This window comes from Primulina tabacum, unplaced genomic scaffold (genome assembly GCF_025594145.1).
Source record: "Primulina tabacum isolate GXHZ01 unplaced genomic scaffold, ASM2559414v2 Contig332, whole genome shotgun sequence".
In the NCBI taxonomy this organism is placed as follows: domain Eukaryota; kingdom Viridiplantae; phylum Streptophyta; class Magnoliopsida; order Lamiales; family Gesneriaceae; genus Primulina; species Primulina tabacum.
Genome location: NW_027459730.1, coordinates 160,391 through 178,050, shown reverse-complemented (window position 1 = coordinate 178,050; position 17,660 = coordinate 160,391). Strand labels below are relative to the sequence as shown.

Genomic DNA, 17,660 nt, shown 5'->3' with positions numbered 1-17,660 from the left:
GTTAACTTCCTACCCACAAAATTGTGGTACTATGTCATACAAAATGTGGTACACTTCATGTGAAAATGTGGTACACTTCATGTGAAAATATGGTACTAAAAAAGTACCCAGGAACTGAACACAAAAAAATCGACGGTCGGATACTGAAGGCCAATATCCGGTAATAAGAAATTATAATTTGATGGGTTGTTTTATATGAATTTTTTTGATGGATTTCAAGGTAAATAAATAAATTCCTTCATTCTCCGTTGAATTCGTTCGGCTTTCAGCTCCGTGAATTTATCTCCGTGTTCCGAAAATCCACCATGTTAGCTAAGTTTCAGCATTCAGACGCTAACTGTGTTACACATATTTAATTCCATAAAGGCCACAACACCAAGCGTGGGAGCTTCAGTCACTCCACCCTTCAAGAAATCCAATGATCAGACCAATAAGGAGCAGCGCAAACAAGTTTTGAAGTGTCCAAGTGTTGGGAAAATTTCCAGAATGGTTCTGCGGGAAACCCACGCGGTAGAGCTGAGAAAAATGGTGGCTTTGGGGCTAGTTTACGAACTCAAGGTGATGTCTTTAATGACAAGAATGGAGGGTAGTTGAAGCGGCGGTGTCGCGGGAAGATTTAGTGGGAAATCTTGATGGTGGGGTTAAGATGAACGGAAATTTTCGGGTGGATTTGAGGTCTGGAGATGGTGTGGAGAAAAGTGTATGAAGATTGTTCGTTGATTAATGGTGGGAGAAATGGTGTGTTTTGTGAAAGGAAAGGTGAGCAAAAATGGTGGGGTGAGAGAATTTAATGGAAAGGTTAGGGGCGTAGGGGGATTAATGGGAGTGGAGGACAAAGTGCGTGCCAAATGGTTCGACGAAATGGAGGAGATATGGGGGGTGTATTCCTGGGATGTTGGAAGCTCTGGAGGTTGTTGAGGACTTGGACGAGGCATTAAAGCCTTGGGCAATGAACTTGACTAACAAAGAAAGGAGCATACTTTGAAGAGCAGTTGCAGTGGGAAAGGGCTATGGATATTTTCGAGTGGTTTAAAGGGAAAGGATGTTATGAAGTGAACGTCATTCATTACAACATAATGCTTAGGATTCTTGGGAAAGCGCGGCAGTGGTGTGAGGTTGAGAGGTTGTGGGGCGAAATGGTGGAGAGGGGGATCCAGCCAATAAATTCAACTTATGGAACTTTGATTGATGTGTATAGCAAAGGTGGGCTCAGGGAGGAAGCAATCAAGTATTTGGAATTGATGAAGGAACGTAGAATGGAGCCAGATGAAGTGACCATGGGGACTGTGGTTCAAATGTATAAAAAGGCAGGGGAGTTTGAGACAGCTGAGGAGTTTTTCAAGAAATGGTCGGTCAGTGAGCGGGTGGTGGATGAGCGTAGAAGTGTTACATCGAGGAGCAAACGAGGTGCTAATGGTGATTCGGGGGCAAATGCTTGTTTGAGCGTGTATACATATAATACCTTGATCGACACTTATGGAAAAGGTGGGAAACTCCAAGAAGCAAGTGAGACTTTTGAAAGAATGCTCAAAGAAGAGATTGTGCCCACCACGGTGACTTTCAATACTGTGATACACATGTATGGTAATAATGGTCAGCTAGGGGAAGTTGCCTCGCTGATAAAGAAAATGGAGGAGGTTAACTGCTCTCCCGATACTCGAACATTCAACATTCTCATCTCCCTTTATGCTAAGCATGATGACATCGATATGGCATCGATCTATTTGAAGAAGATGAAAGATGCTTCTCTTGAACCAGATGCTGTCACTTATCGAACTATCCTTTATGCTTCTCAATAAGGCAATGGTTTCTGAAACTGAGGATCTTGTCTCGGAGATGGATGAAAGAGGATTGGAGATTGACGAATTCACACAATCTTCTTTGACCTCGAATGTACATAGAATCCGGGGATGTTGGAATCATCGTGGGCATGGTTCGAGAGATTCCACGTTGCAGGGAACATGAGTTCTGAATGTTACTTTCGGCCAACATTGATGCTTTTGGCGAAAGGGGGCATGTCTTGGAATCTGAGAAAGTTTTCAACTGTTGCCTAGAGAAGAAAAAATCGAGTGCCTTGAGTTTAATGTGATGATTAAAGCATACGGCATCAGCAAGAAATTCGAACAAGCCTGCTGCTTATTTGATAGCATGGACAGATATGGTGTAATTCCTGATAGATGTAGCTATAATTCCCTCGTACAAATGCTTTCTAGTGCTGACCTGCCACAAAAGGCGACTTTCTATCTTACAAGAATGCAACAGGCTGGATTGGTGCTCGATTGTGTCCCATATTGTGCTGTGATATCGAGTTATTCAAAGTTAGGCCAGGTGGACATGGCTGTAAGTTTGTACGAAGAGATGGTTGGATATGACATAAAACCAGATGCCATTGTTTTCGGTGTCCTGATAAATGCTTTTGCAGACACAGGAAGCGTAAAAGAAGCTAAAAATTATGTAAAAGCCATGAGAGACTTGGACTTGCCTGTAAATGATGTTATATGCAAGTCTTTATCAAGCTATATACGAAAGTGGGATTATTAGGAGAAGCTCGAGAAGCATATAAGGCGCTTCAATCATTTGAGGCAGGTGTAGACGTATACTCCTCGAATTGTATGATTGATCTCTTTAGTGAGAGGTCTATGATATCCGAGGCGGAAAGAATATTCAAGAATCTGAACCAATCCGGGAATGCAAACGAATTTTCCTATGCTATGATGCTGCGTATGTACAAGAAAAATGGGAGGTTTGTGGAAGCATTTGGTATTGCACGAAAAATGAGGGAACAGGACTCATGACCGACTTGTTGAGTTCAATAACGTGCTAGGATTGTATGCATCTGACGGGCGTTTTAAGGAGGCAGCAGCCACTTTCGATGAGATGCTGCAATCTGATATTCAACCGGACAATTCTACGTTCAAAACGCTCAAAATAGTTCTCTTGAAATGTGGAGTTCCAACTAGTGCAGTCGACAATCTTGAACTGATTAGGAAGAAGGATGCTCAGAAGGGTTTGCAAGCATGGACTTCAACTCTTCGTTCTGTCATCGGCTGAAATGATCATGGTGATGTTTGTATTTATAGCATCTAGTTTTGCTCCTTGTTTCAAAGAGAACACGAAGACTTTGCTCTCGAGTTCTGCGTAGTTGTATAATGTATTTAAACACAGAGCTATCACACAGAGCAATTCTCGTCACATGGTTCTTGCTACATCATCTGCTATATTTATCGTTTTGTTGACTATATATTTGACACATTACAAGAAACGAAACAACATCCAATCAATGTTGCGATAACGCAGCGCTCACATTGCAGAAGGTTTGAGATTCCATAGATTTGCAGTTTGCCGAGTAAATGCTGTTATGCTAATGTAAAGAAACTAATATCATTTAGAGCCAAATTTCAAACGCTTCACAGATATTATATATAAACCAATGGTGCTGCCCCCATCACCTCCCTCGTTTGTGGTAAGGTGGGGTATGTCCAGAAAATAGGAAAATGGAAGTTGAATAGAGGTCAAACACAAGCTAAACTTCAAATATCACCAAACTATAATTAAAATTGAATTATATTGTTCAATAATTAATTATATTGTTCAATAATTTGTTAGTCGCTAAAAAATTTTAATTTATTTAAAATTAAATAAAATAACAAACAAAAGCTATATTTCAAAATATCTGTTTGACAAATATGGATAACTGAGTTCGAACTAAACGAATCAAATTTGAATAAGAATATTAATTAAGATGAACCGGACTCCAGCCTAAACTAGTTCGCATTTGTATAATGGACTGACTAAAAATCAGTGTGTATGTGAGAAAAACTCAAAAGAGTAATATATAGATTATTTCACACATTTCGTCCATTGATATAAAGCATGAAACCTAAACTGTGTAGGTCACCATGTTAGCCCAAGAAACGAGAAGCAGAAGCCATTCTGGAAAGAAGGGAAAAATTCAAGATACAAGAATACCAGAATAACAAGATAAAATTATAAAGATTTATGCTAAAACATCATGGGAATTGAACCATTTAGGCATCTCCGATGAAAAGTGAAAAACATTCAACTGCATAAAGATACATCAAGAGGACCGAGATGCGGATATTTTGAGACATTCGCTCTGACACCTTCGGAGGCAAACATCATTCCAATTAGGCACTTGGTGTTGGTTGATGCACACAGTTCGAGCACAAGCATCGGAGCAAGCATCCAGCTCAGAAACACCACATACCGTGACACAAGTATCGGGGATTGGATCCTTGGAGAATGCTCCAACTTTATTCAATATTCTCTTTGAAGTGCAAACTCTCTCACACAAAAAAATGTCATCCGCGGTCTTCTCCCTGCCTCGAGCACTTTTGATTCTTTGCTCCTCAGCATATTTTGCCTTCATTCTAAATGCTTGACCTGCAATCAAGACTGGAACAGCTGCTCCGACCAGGGACCACCATACCTCAACCATTGCTGCTAAGCTCTGTCGGCCCTTTCTTTGCTCCTTAATTCCCAATGAGGTTCGGATTATTTCCAGCTCTACAAGTTCCTGTCGAGGTCAAAGAGCATAGTATTTCGAAAATGAATCATGACAGAAGCATTCCAAAGAGAGAGGGAGGGGGGGGGGGGGGGGTGTGGAGGTGAGACAATATTTACATCCTAGAAGCCGCGCAACACCAGCAAGAAATATAAAATCAAATTAAGCTTGCTGAAATATCATAACATCTCGTATTCTGGTAAATTGCTCAAAGAACAATCCAAAATGTATAGTAATTGCCTAACTGGGTAACGTAAAATATTATCAGAAATGTTATGCAGGTATTCTGGTATTATTATTGAAGAAGAGCTCATTATTTCTGATAATATTTCTGAGTTTAAAATGCGACAAATTGTTCATCATTGTCATGATTCGAATTTTCTCATTTAAATGGAGGTATACCTGCATAACTTTTCAATTTTGCTCTTAAATTACACAGTTTCGGGCATTCCATGGACTCCATACATCAAGAAAAAAAATCTTCCAGTTCACTTTTCGGTTAGGCACCCATTCCGTAGCAGAAAAGAGAACCCAAATATAGTTGTATCCCTATATGCTGCAAAGTCAAGATCACAATTTTCGTATTAAATATTTCAGAATATGATAATATTTCTGAGATTATTTCTGATAATATCTAGACAATAATGAGCTCTTCTTCAATAATATTATCAGAAACTCAGAAAAAATTGAAACAAAAACCCAACTAGATTAAAGTAGAAAATGAACCAAAAAAAAAAAATAGCTTCTGAGCATCTCCGAATACACAAGAAATCGCCAAAAAATTAGCTTCTGAGCATCTCCTAACATTTACCTTGTTTCCCCATCATTAGCTACACAATGAATCAAAATTAAATCTGTCAAAGTTTATTTCTCGAAAACTCATGCTTCATAACACCAGCGTACTGCACACCATATTTTGGTTCATCATCACACCATATCATTCATCAAAATCTATCAAAATATTCACTTTGGAACAAATATATTCACCACTCAAAAGCAAAATTTGCCCAACATCACTGCACAAATGCGAGATTTAAATAGTAGAAAATTTCACCTTCGAGAAACAACTTACCAAAGCCCACCGATTTACCGTTGCTTTTGTAACTAATTGATTGATGGTAGAGTTTGATCGTCTTCGATTTTGCCCCAGATGGTTTTTTTTTTTTTTTTTTTTGAGTTATCAAATGAGTTTTTACGATTATAAGAAATGGGAGAAAGAATGGCATAACTAAGTCGCATGTATAATGGACATTTTAGTGATTTGATATTAAAAAAAAATTGTATCCACTGTAAGAGATTTATTATTTTTAATGATTTTTTTTGTAGATTTTAAAAGTCTAGAAATTCAATTAAGATTTTTGCATACTCTACAGAAGTCTGCTGATATTCAAAATAGACTTTTATAGAGTTTTAAAAAGTTAATTGATATTCAACATTGACTTTTTAAAACTCTATGAAAGTTTAAAGTAATTCAAATTTTCGATAGATTTTTAATAATTTCATGGAATTCATTAACATACAAACATTAAAACATAAGGTACAACTATAAATTGTCAAAAATTGTATTTTGTTCAACCCAAAGATTTGGATGGAATTTTAAAACTTCTAACTCATACACAAACTATTTATTTCTCTATGTCACTTCATATCACTACTCTTTTATCTTCTCTACTCTCATCTATCTCTATCACTCTATCAAATTTTCGAAATATATATTTATATATATTTTCATTTTTCTTTTTCAAATTTTTCGTTTTTTGGTTTATTGTTTATTTAATAATTGTTTATTTTAATATCATAGGAAATTTTGAATTCTAGATTTGATTTTGTGATTTTTAATTTATGATTTATACAAATTAATGTAATATTCAATAATAATAAAAGATGATCCAAAAAATGTCGTTTAATTCTTAATAATTGAATAGCCTTGCAACAACCATGATTTTTAAAATTTTTTTTAGCATTTTCAATTAACATGTAAGTTATGATATTTTTGTACAAAATTATATTCACACAATCATAAAAAAATATTCTTTTCACATGTATATTATCAATTCAAAAACAAGGTTACATATTAATCAATTGATATATTTTAAAAAATTTACAAACATGCATATAAACTCACATATATACACATGTAAGGATTAAATGATTTAAATTTTAAATAAGTAAATTTATTTATTAATATAAATATTGAAAAACTATTTCAAATTGAATATGTTATATATGTCAATTAATTATTGATTCAACGAAATTAGTAAAAAATAATATGTTATAATCAGGTATAAAAGTTATAAAATTCTACAGAAAAAATTCACAAAAGTCTATAAAAATCTTGCAAAAAAATTTACATGAATCCACATAAATATGTGAGATTATGTAAAAGTCGATAAAAATATATCAAATTCATAAAAGTCTATCATTTAAAAAAGTCGTTAAAAATATCAAAAATCTGAATTGAATACACTCCATTAAGATATAATCTATACTATATTATTAAGTGTGATACCTTTAGAATAACTAACTTTTGGCGTTATGGTCTGTTTTAATAATTATATATATTAATAAAGTGTTAAAATTTCACATGTAGCTTAGTGGATTAGTGGAAAGTGTCTTTGCCTCTTAATCTTCAAATTGTAGGTTCAATTCTTACTTTATTCTTTTTATTATCTTTTTTTTTTTGCTTTTAATTCATATATCAAAATTACAGTATAGTCCCTCACTTTTTATATAATTATATTTTGATCCTCATTTAAACGTAAACCAAATAAATTATAAAAAAATATTGTATAAGTAGGCAACGTGTGTGTCCATGCATTAAGTATAAATTAAGATGATTTTAAAACCTAAAATGAATTGTTAATGAAAATAAATTTTAACTCGGGATGAATAGATTCTCATACGCGTGTTCAATTGCGTGTGGAACACCTCGAATCTCGTGAATGGAGTGGAAGTTGGATACGTGGAACCCTTTTGAAACTCGAAACTGTTGCAAACCTAATTCATATCATTTCATTCCTCTCTCGCAATTCTCCTCGATCGTACGCACGGATCCGTATGTGAAAATCGTAAAAAAGTTTCGAGGTTTTCTGGGTTGCGTGCCGTGCGCGTGAATCGGATCTGAATTCGTAGGTACATGTTCAGATTAAATTTGTGTTTGTGAGCGCATGAATTTGCTGGTGGAGTTCTTTCGATTATATGTGAAATTTGTTGTGTTTTTCTATTACAATTATAGCATTGGGTTTGGATGATGAGATTGATTTTTGGGATGATGTCGGTAACCAGGGAGAAGAAATGGAAATAGAAGCAAACAGCGTCCCCCCTCGTCTCCTCCACAGTTGCAGCGGTACGTGGTACGAAAAGTACGCATTTTTTCCTCTCTTTTCCTCCGGCCTTGGTATATGCTTCCGCCATTAACTTCTTTATGCTTTCTTTCTACATTTTTTGGCGATTTCTTGTGCATTCGAAGATGCTCAGAAGCTACTTATATTGTGTTCATTTTCTACTTTAATCTAGTCTGGATTAAAAGTGGGGCACACATGAACACAGTTGAAAATCACACTATCTAACACAATAAATATTACACGGGGAACTTTGAAATCTAACCCTAAACAAATTTTAATTTTAAATATTAGCCTTTTAGAATTCAAAATTTGATAAATAACATCCACTTAAAAAATAAATAATTAATTAAAAAACAAAAGAAGCGTACAATACAAAACGGAAATGGGAGAAAAGAAATGGGTTCTTGTTCCCTCCATTCTTCTCATCCTTCTCAGAACGATTCTTCTTTTCTTCATCCTTCACTCATTGGTCTTCTCTTCAATTTTTTTTCTTCTCTACATTAAGCAAGAGAATATTGTAGTCATTTGTTTTCCTAAAAAAGTTTCAATTTTTCTCAACATTGTCAAAGATTTTAAATCAGGTGTAAGTTCTAATGTCATCTCAATTTTTTTTATCGATTTACAAGTTTTTATTACAATGTATATATTGTAAATATAATTTTTCATATATTTCATTCTTAATTGTTCGGTCGCCCAAACATTATGGGTTCAGTCGCCTAATTCTGTTTTCAGTCGCTCAATTCTGTTTTCAGTCACCCACTTTGATATGTTATGTCATCCGATTATATGTTAAATCATTTAATTTTTATGACATCTTTATTGCTTATTTTGTATAAGAATGAAAATCATCCAGATTTTGATTAATTCTAATGACGATCATCCAGATTCCCGATTATATTTCTAATTTGGAAATGCTACCTCCTAATTTGGAAATGCTACCTCCTAACTTCACGTTTGGGGTCTATTTACTCTATTTTAGTATAGTATAATGAACTGATAGTGTAAAATATAAAAACTAATGTCATAATATAAAGAGCGACTGAGAGATATATGAGTGATCTAATAGAACCACTTGATGTACTAGAAAATATTGTTTTTAGCTTATTTCACACTATTTTTCATTTTATAATCTCTTATCCATAAAAATATATCATAATATATTACGTAGCATATAAAACATGAACTTGCTCACTATTTTTTACTATATAACACAGTCGCCATTCGGTCGCCCTCAGTCATTTTTGTCTTATTTTATATTATGTTTAATTTCGTAATTTCTTATGCATGAAAACATACCATAATATAGTAAATATGATATAAAACACGAATTTTCTCACTTTGTTTTTACCATATCACTCAATCGTCATTCGGTCGCCCTCAATCGCTTTTTAGTTTATTTCACACTATTTTTCATTTTATAATCTCTTATCCATAAAAATATATCATGATATATTAAGTAGCATATAAAACATGAACTTGCTCACTATTTTTTAATATATAACTCAATCGACATTCGGTCGCTCTCAGTAGCTATTCGGTCGCCCTAAATCATTTTTGGTTTATTTCAAACTTTGTTTAATTTCGTAATTTCTTATCCATGGAACAAATAACTAAACCATGGAATGTAAAACAAATAATTAAAGACCCACTATAAAAATGTAAAACAAATAATTAAACCATGGAATCCAAAAAAAAAAAAAAAAACAATTGCATAATATCTAGTCGAAACACTACAAATCATTAGTTTTTGTTTACAGTTGTACAAGATCAAAAAAGCTACAAAACATCCCAACAACCACCATGGTATCGCTACAAAATCCAATCTTTATTCCAAGTACATGCTGTTAAATAGGGTCTATATGAGTCGACTATCTTGTCATTTATTTCATATGGATTGAGACGAGCTAATTACACCTCGATGGTCTTGATCACCCATGCACCACAATCACCTCTGCAAAATTAATATTATTAAAATTAATCATGGAATAAATGTAAAATAAAATAAAATTGAATTTGGTAAAACCTATCCAAAAAAAGCACTGGGATCAATATGTGTGGAGGTGTGTGGTCGATCTTCTTCTTGACGAAGTGGAGGTGATTGTTTGTCATGTGCATCTGCTCTCTGGCTTTGCATATCTTCAAAAGATTTTTGCTCTTCTAAGGGTTGATCAACGTTTTCGGGGCTGTTATCTGCATAGCAGTATACATTTTGTCTATCCGACAACAGTGGCAAAACATGCGATAAATTAGGATCTGAATCAGAAAATTGACCATTTGCGATGTATGAGGCTTGTAGTTCCAACTCTGTAGGTGTCAACACGCCAATAACCATCTGTATATTTCAAATTATAAAATTCCAACACTCAATTACAATTAAATATCTTTGAAATATTAAATAAATTATTGGCAAAATACTCACCCTATTTAAACACTCATGCGATGCTTGAACAACTTCATTGTACTTTGGAGATGATTTCACATGCCAATCATTTGAAATCCATCCACACATACGCGGAATTATCATGTTATATATATCTCTTCGCTTAGCAAACTTCTTTGCAATGTCAGGAATACATTCATATGCAAGAATTTGCATTAAAAGAAATTATAGCCAACTTAATATTAAATAAATTAACTAAATAAATACAAAACAAATAAATATCTTACTTGCAATGGATGAACAAATCCGTTAAAAGTAAACGCTCCATATTCGACAATCTTTTTCGTTCTTCTTCTTTTTCTTCAATTTGATTGAAGTTAAATCTCGCTTTATATTTTTAAGAACTTCGTTATAAGCTATCGTACCCCAAGGATATTTGTTAAACAAATCCAAATCTTCCACTAAACTCAAAAGCATGTTGTCAACTTGAGGAACCGTCTTTTTTCGAATTGGCCAAAGAACAGCAGCACAAAAGTACAAACATTCTAATTTCAATTTTTCCAAATTTATAGTGCGTTCAAGTGTTTTTCTCATTTCCATTAGCTTTGTCGCCACCTTCTCAATGTATACATTTTCATTTCCACAAAAATGTCTATCCCGAAATTGCATCGTCTCTCCAACTTCAGGAAAATCTTCTGAACAATCAAGCCCAGTCATAAGTGCATACTCCATTTTTGAAAATCTCAACGGTCGTTGATTTACAACCATCCACAACTCATCACTAGTAGTCTTACATGACTGGTCTAGCCATCAAGAACCATATAAACTGACTTGATAAATTGTAATCTTTTACAACTTAATTAAATTACCAAATTGAGTTCCATCAATCATTTTCTGCATCTCTGCATCATTGAGGCATTCCTTGATAGTCTCTGATACACTTTTGAAATGAGAGTTTAAACTTAACTTGCATTCAAAATGATTCTTTCTCAATAACCAATGTTTCAATTTTAATTACACTCAAAAAAACAAAAATGATATAAAAAATGTAAATATTTTCAAACATAAACAACAAATACAATGTTGAACACAATTTCTAAAAAAAAAAAAAACACAAATAGTTTATTCATTTATCAGTTATAAATATGTAAGAAAGTTTAGGCAAATACTCAATTCCACAAATCTAACTACAAGTAAAAACTCTATAAAAATCATATATAACGATAAACTTACCCAAACTTCTTCTTCTGCCATTTTAATTATAAAGGTTAAATATATGGTTGTTTAAATGGTCCTCGATTAGTGAATTAGACCATTGATTGATGGAAAATTTCAATGGAGCTAAGAGAAGAACGGTCGGTCACCTAAGGATAAGAATGAATGATATTGTTAATTTAACGTCACTCATAAAATACTTATATCAAAGAGAATATTCAAAACTAAGAATTGAACTCCTGCAAAAACAATTTTATAAATGATTTACTAAAAAGAGATAAATTAACCTCAAACACAAATAATTTATTAATAATAAATCGTTTAGTTGAAAATAATTTTTAACTAAATTATGGATTTTTTATGACAATGAGGGCAGCTGAATGAAGGGTACATATACATAAACAGAAAAGAAAAATAAATCGTATGAAATGGATTTCAAGATTGTATTTATTATTTTACCTGAAAAATTCATTTACTCCACCGAACTTAACCAACTATTTGCTCTTTGTGAAGGATTTTACAGAGAGCAGAGAATAGAGATAGCTATTTTGATCGATTCTGCATAAACATGTGAAATGAAAGAAAATGTGGATGTTTTCGGATGAAGAAGACTAAAAATCATAATAGATTTTAATAGCTATTTTGATCGATTCTTACCTTGTGATTCACATTATCTCGAGCTCCAAAATACTTAGTTAATTCTGGTGACCAGCCCTTCCACCGCAATCCATCAGCTTTCAACTGGGGAAGAACTCCTGAGCCTGTTCCCTCGGTCTCTGCTGGCAAAGCTTAGAGCCAGGGCCGTACCTCTTGTGAGGCGAGAGAGGCCATCGCCTCAGGGCCCGGCTCTCACAGGGGCCCAAAAAAAAATTGTTGGTCTCATGTTGTTGAGGCATGCACCTAAATAGTATGTGCATTGGACATTTTTTAAAAAAAATTGGATATTGATTCATTGAAAACATGATTAAATATGATGATTGTGCTCATTGGGGATTTAATCAAATTATGTAGAGCCCAAACAATAAAGCTACATGGCTCATTAATTAAATTTTCAAAAATTTTGTATGCATAAAATGATAATATTTGTCCAATATATTTATTATTTTATCTTGTGTCAACTCATGTGTTAAAATTTTATACTTTACTTATCGATTATTTGGCCTCTTTTCTTGAATTTATGTAATTGGACTCATTTCAAAAAATAAAACACAAAAAATTGTAATACTTATCTATTTTACATATCTTTATTTTCCGTTTTCTTGAATAAATTCTTATATTCATTATTTAAAACAAATTATATATTTTTACAATATTGGTTCATTATATTTATCATTTTGTTATTTTGATAGTTTATGTTGACAAATTTCAATTTTAGTAACATACAGTACAATGTTTGCCAATTTCAATCTTTTTCTAATATAATTGTTCATATGACACTGCATTACGTTAGAACCATGTTGATGTTGTGGCGCACGAAAAAAAAATCGCAAAGAGATAAATATATAATTCGTAAATTATATTTTCCTTAGTGTTTGATTATTTTTAATTTTCAAACTAAATTTTACGGTTATTTATCACAACAAGATTTTTTTTCGACATATCGCCTTAGGCCCTGTGAACCACAGGTACGGCTCTGCTTAGAGCAGCAACTGTAGGCAAAAGAAGAAGAAGAACAAATGAACAGCCTAAAGGAAGAAAACGTTAGTTTAGGGTTAAAAGAAAAAAAAGATTTGAAAATATTTAAAACAAGGGTAGAATGAATATTTCAAAATTGAGTGTTAGTTTTGTAAATATGATGTTGTTGATCTTTATACGCTTAAATTTTCATATTACACGGGTTATGTGCTCTGGAGTCTGGAAGAACCGTACTCATCCCTAGTCCCCTATACTGAGAAATCTCTCCGATCACTTCAAATTTTGATAAAAAAAGAAGTTCACTACAATGTCGTCTTTAGGGACTTCAAAGGGAATTTTAGAAATAGCGAAATTCGCAGTATATGTCACTGTTCCGATTGGGCTAATGTATTTCTACGCCAACAACGCAAAGAATCTCCAGAAATTCATGGGAAAGGTAAGATTTTTTGTTTTATTGCTTTTTAAAGATCTTTTTTCTGGCTTAATTGGAGAGTTCAATAAATTGTTTGGGGGTAAGTGGGAAGTTTTGTTTCTGAAACGGGTTGTGAGGGTATTCGTTCTGGTTATTCACGTTAATACTTTAAGGTGACCCATGTGTTATGTTATGGTTTTTTAGCTTCAGTTTGTGATTGGTATTTAAATTACTTCAGTTTCTACTCGTAGTGTATGAGATCATGAACAAAGTCATACCTGCTGTGTAGGTTGAAATTTTCATGTAAGTTGATTTGATAAAAATTCCATTTCATGTTCTGAAATAGAACTCCGAGAGAAGGTAAATTTTTTTTTCAGCTGTTATTTGTTGGGACTTGAATCAGCCTTTTGAAAATTGTATCAGGTTCGTGAGGGTTATAAATAAGGGCCTAAAAATGCATAGAAGTTTTAGATTATAAAGTTTTAGGGGTGGGAATGGGGCAAAATTTGTTTCTTTTTTTAAAAATTATTACCATGGAAGTTGAGAGGGTAGGCAACTGCGTTGCCTGCTGCAAGTTAACCTTTTCAGTTTCTAGGTTCTCCGTGTTTCTTTGGGTATTGACTTGCATTGCTTGCAAAAGTGTGTGTATCGAGATAACAATAGTTATTTCTCTTTGGGGGTGGGAGTGTGTTTGGATTCAGGTAAATTTCATGAAGTTTTAACTCGATACCGAATTTCTTATGGTATTAATATGAGGAATATATATATATATATATATATATAGAAATGACAAATGTAACATATGAATATTTGGTTATTATAGTATTGACAATGATAATGCAATTTGATGAAATGAGTATGATTAGTAGTTTGTTAGGAGTCCTTAATAGCGATATATGCATGTAATGTTTGTTATATTTGGAATGAATAGAAATAAGAATTATTAGTTTGTTTCTTTCTCTTGGCTCCTCTCCTGTCTCTTGGTTCTCTGTGTTCTTCCTTCCTTTCCCCCCTTCTCTGCTATTTTTCTTCTTACTTGAATTCTTGGAGTCAAACACTACTTGAAGCAGCATATTCAAATTGTATAAAAAATGAACAAAAATTGTAGCTTATTTAAAGAGCAAAACTGCCAGATAGTTCATGGTGGTTGATTTTCAGATAAAATATGACTGATGTTTTACTTGGCTTCTGAAAAGTTTGCAACAAATGTGGTAGGAAGATTTTTATGGTTTCTAGCATAAATGATTTAGCTTGCTCTGTATAAAGAGTACAAATAGATTGAATACCAGGAACATTTTACATTCGATTGGGAAGAGTACTGGATAGAAATAGATTGGTGCTTTTTAGCAAACCAAAAATAGCTTTCTGTATCTGGAAAACATGATGGTGTTGCCCACTATAACGATCTGAAGCTAATCAAATATAGTTTTCAATTTGAGGAAATAATCTTCGCGCCACTTTTTTTGAGTTATTATTATTCTTTACCATGTAGTTTTGGTGAAGGTTATATTGTTGTATATATATAAGCAAAAGTGGGAGAAAGGTGTTTTGCATTTTTGCTATGAGTGTCAATAGGCCACAGAACCACCTTGGAGAAGTGTTTTTATCAATAAAATGATGTAAGAATGTAAAACACTCCACATTTATGGTGATTTCTGGATTCATATGCAAAATCAAATGAGAAGTTAGTAGGGGAAGGCAAATAATTGTTTGCAGCGAAATTTTTTATTCTACTTTAAATTGGCTACACTCAGCCATATATAGCAGCTAAAGCTATATTGATTTGGTGCGGATTGAGACATTGTTGGCTAATACTTGTATATGTTTGTCGTGCATTGTTATTTTACGTGACACAAAAATTGCTTGAACCTGGTTCTATTTTGGATAAAGCCTTTTTAAGATAGTGATGTAAGGGAGTCAATTAAGTCAATGAAAAGTAATTCAGTCTTCGAGCTCAAGTCCAGTATTTTCAAATAACTCAAGCTTGTTCGAGAATCAATCTAGTTTGAGTTTTGGCAGCATATTGTTGAAATATCCATCGATTTTTATCAACTTAGTTACCAATACCCTGAATCATGTCAATTTTGGGTAAAATGATTATTTTAAAAGAGTATCTTGATTCTTGAGTTCAAGTTCTCGGCAAGTACTCAAGCTTGACTTCAACTGAGCTCAGTTTAGACTGTCTTAGCCAGTGGTTCAATGTGTTTGCAGGCCTAATTTTGTCAAGCATGTAATGCAAGTCACATAATTCTTTAGCATTTGTCTTGCTATGATTTTATTTTCTCATCTAGCTATATAAAGTTCAACACACATTATTCTTTGTTAAGCTTTCTAAATCATGTTGTTGATTTATTGTGAAGCGTCAATATGTCGTGTACCCTCCTGAAGCGCCGCGGCCTCCATCACCGGAGGAAATGAGAGAGATGGCTCGAGAATTAGCAAGAAAAAGAGATCAGAAGTGATTATACACTTGACTGACTTGATGAGTGATCTTCAAGAATAAATCAAAACACATGAAGGGTACTACCATTTCATGTACGAGTATTGAATGTATACAATACCTTTGGTTCTTACTCTTGTTTATTTGTATGATAATGTTTCGGTAAGGATATGAACTCGTTTTATCTTACAAGCCTTTGTAAAGTTACGAAGTTTTAATTAAATGTGTACATATCTTTCTAACCGGAAAAAACTCCAAATAACTCGAGCTCTGAATTACTCGAGCATGGTTAAATTTTATACATTCACTATCTTCATATGAAATTTAACTTTTGTCGGTGGCTTAGAATGTATTTAACACCAAAGTTTCAACAGTTTCAAATTTGGGATGAGGTTAGAAATTCAATTTTAACAATATTTTCTCGATATATAAAGTAAATGAAACGAGACTTCTTGGTTTAGTTATTTTATATATTTCAAATGGAGCAAGTAAAGAGCTCAACACATCTCATGGTGTATGAGTAAAATGTAACTGCTACGATCGATCAATTGTTCATTTGATATATTTGATCAATGAGTCAAAATGCTAGTATACAGAAATATAGATTAATGGAGTAGAGAACCCCCATGGGCATCACAGCATCCGAATGGGAGGACCTATTAATTCGAAGCAACTCAGGACGAAGACACAATTTTAATATTACAAAATTCATGGCGATGTTTCCATAGCAGTGTAAGACAAGATCCTTGTCTATCCATGGTGGTCTTACGAAAACCTTACTACCGAAAAGTACAACTCCATGTTTAGACCAAATGAAATTAAATTAGGTTTCTTTTTTTTTGGTCTCATAAAAATAAATAGAAGTGACAATTTTCTCAAATGCAGTGAGTTGCCCCCATCCATCCACCACTCAATCAAATGGTTATTTCTGGTCCAATTATTCTTACATGGACCAGCAGCCATAGAGTGTGATCCGCGGACCATCATGGCCCAGATTTCGTGTATGAATTTCACTTTCGTTTGAGTTCATTAACTATGTCCAAATCGTTTTTTTTTTTTTTCAAATTATCTAATGTATATCCACTGTTCTTGTCTTATGAAGGTTAGAATATGATCTCTCTCCTTTACTTTAAAATGATTTGTCTTACGAAAGTACAATACTTCCTTATACAGGGACTCATTACCGGCACAAATTATATGAAAATCATAACAATGAGTGTTCGATCTCCGCCAATGTGGATCGGGAGCTAAGTAGCAACATAACCAAAATTTTATACCAAGAATTCGAAGCTCGAAAAAATAAATACAAAAATTTATGATTATATAACAGGCTCTAGTTTGAAGCCTTGTAGACAAGAAGTGTGTGTCTGTCAAGATTAGGATAGAAGTACATTAAAAAAAACATGAGAAATAATGAGTTACATCTGTTTACTGTTTTCAAAATTGCATTGCCGGAAGAAGCTTCCAATTCAAAAATCAAGGGACCCGTGACTTGTGGTCCAAAGTTGACGCAGATAGGAATGTTCGATCTGTCAACCCCTTCATATTTATTTTGATAATGCAGATTTGTAGTAATGTATTGATACCTTATTCACCCGCTTCCACCCTTCTACCACTGAGTAGGTTTTGTGTATTTTCAAGCAGGAGTATTGAATTCAACAATTTTTATAGTTTTAGAAGTTCAAGTTACCGATACTACTCTGATCTTA

At 33.5% G+C, this 17,660-nt stretch overlaps 3 protein-coding genes and 1 pseudogene across 14 annotated transcripts in view; 3 read left to right on the top strand and 1 right to left on the bottom strand.

Moving 5' to 3' along the window:
• The first annotated feature begins 208 nt into the window (after window positions 1-208).
• LOC142534094 (pentatricopeptide repeat-containing protein At3g23020-like) lies at window positions 209-3,190 on the top strand (annotated as a pseudogene).
• A 620-nt stretch (window positions 3,191-3,810) lies between these two features.
• Window positions 3,811-17,660, bottom strand: part of LOC142534099 (uncharacterized protein At5g64816-like) — a 20,415-nt gene continuing 6,565 nt past the window's right edge. The window contains exons 1-3 of one of the 4 annotated variants that reach the window (XM_075641014.1): window positions 5,598-5,742; window positions 4,928-5,081; window positions 3,811-4,537 (exon numbers count right to left, since the gene is read on the bottom strand). In XM_075641014.1, the coding sequence (XP_075497129.1) occupies window positions 4,079-4,537; window positions 4,928-4,933 (465 nt within the window). In that variant the 5' untranslated portion in view covers window positions 4,934-5,081; window positions 5,598-5,742 and the 3' untranslated portion in view covers window positions 3,811-4,078. Of the gene's footprint in view, window positions 4,538-4,927; window positions 5,082-5,336; window positions 5,743-17,660 lie in introns of those variants that run through there. The other 3 variants (XM_075641016.1, XM_075641017.1, XM_075641015.1) reach the window with 3 other exon arrangements.
• Window positions 7,443-17,660, top strand: part of LOC142534098 (uncharacterized protein At5g64816-like) — a 26,620-nt gene continuing 16,402 nt past the window's right edge. For 2 of the 9 annotated variants that reach the window (XM_075641008.1, XM_075641006.1), the window contains exon 1: window positions 7,447-7,657. Coding sequence is in view for 2 of the 9 variants with exons in the window: in XM_075641002.1 (XP_075497117.1) it covers window positions 7,820-7,887 (68 nt within the window). In the remaining 7 variants the exon portion in view is untranslated. Of the gene's footprint in view, window positions 7,658-7,810; window positions 7,888-17,660 lie in introns of all 9 variants that reach the window. The other 7 variants (XM_075641002.1, XM_075641013.1, XM_075641003.1 and 4 more) reach the window with 7 other exon arrangements.
• On the top strand, window positions 13,299-16,227 carry LOC142534105 (uncharacterized). Its single transcript, XM_075641024.1, has 2 exons — window positions 13,299-13,535; window positions 15,872-16,227. The coding sequence occupies exons 1-2, from the start codon at window positions 13,407-13,409 to the stop codon at window positions 15,971-15,973; spliced, it is 231 nt and encodes a 76-aa protein (XP_075497139.1). The 5' UTR covers window positions 13,299-13,406; the 3' UTR covers window positions 15,974-16,227.

What these genes read in the sequence shown, in the direction of transcription:
- LOC142534105 (XM_075641024.1), top strand. Translation starts at nt 13,407, where the DNA reads ATGTCGTCTTTAGGGACTTCAAAGGGAATTTTAGAAATAGCGAAATTC. An exon ending in TCCAGAAATTCATGGGAAAG is followed by an intron (nt 13,536 to 15,871) that starts GTAAGATTTTTT and finishes TTTATTGTGAAG; the next exon opens with CGTCAATATGTCGTGTACCC.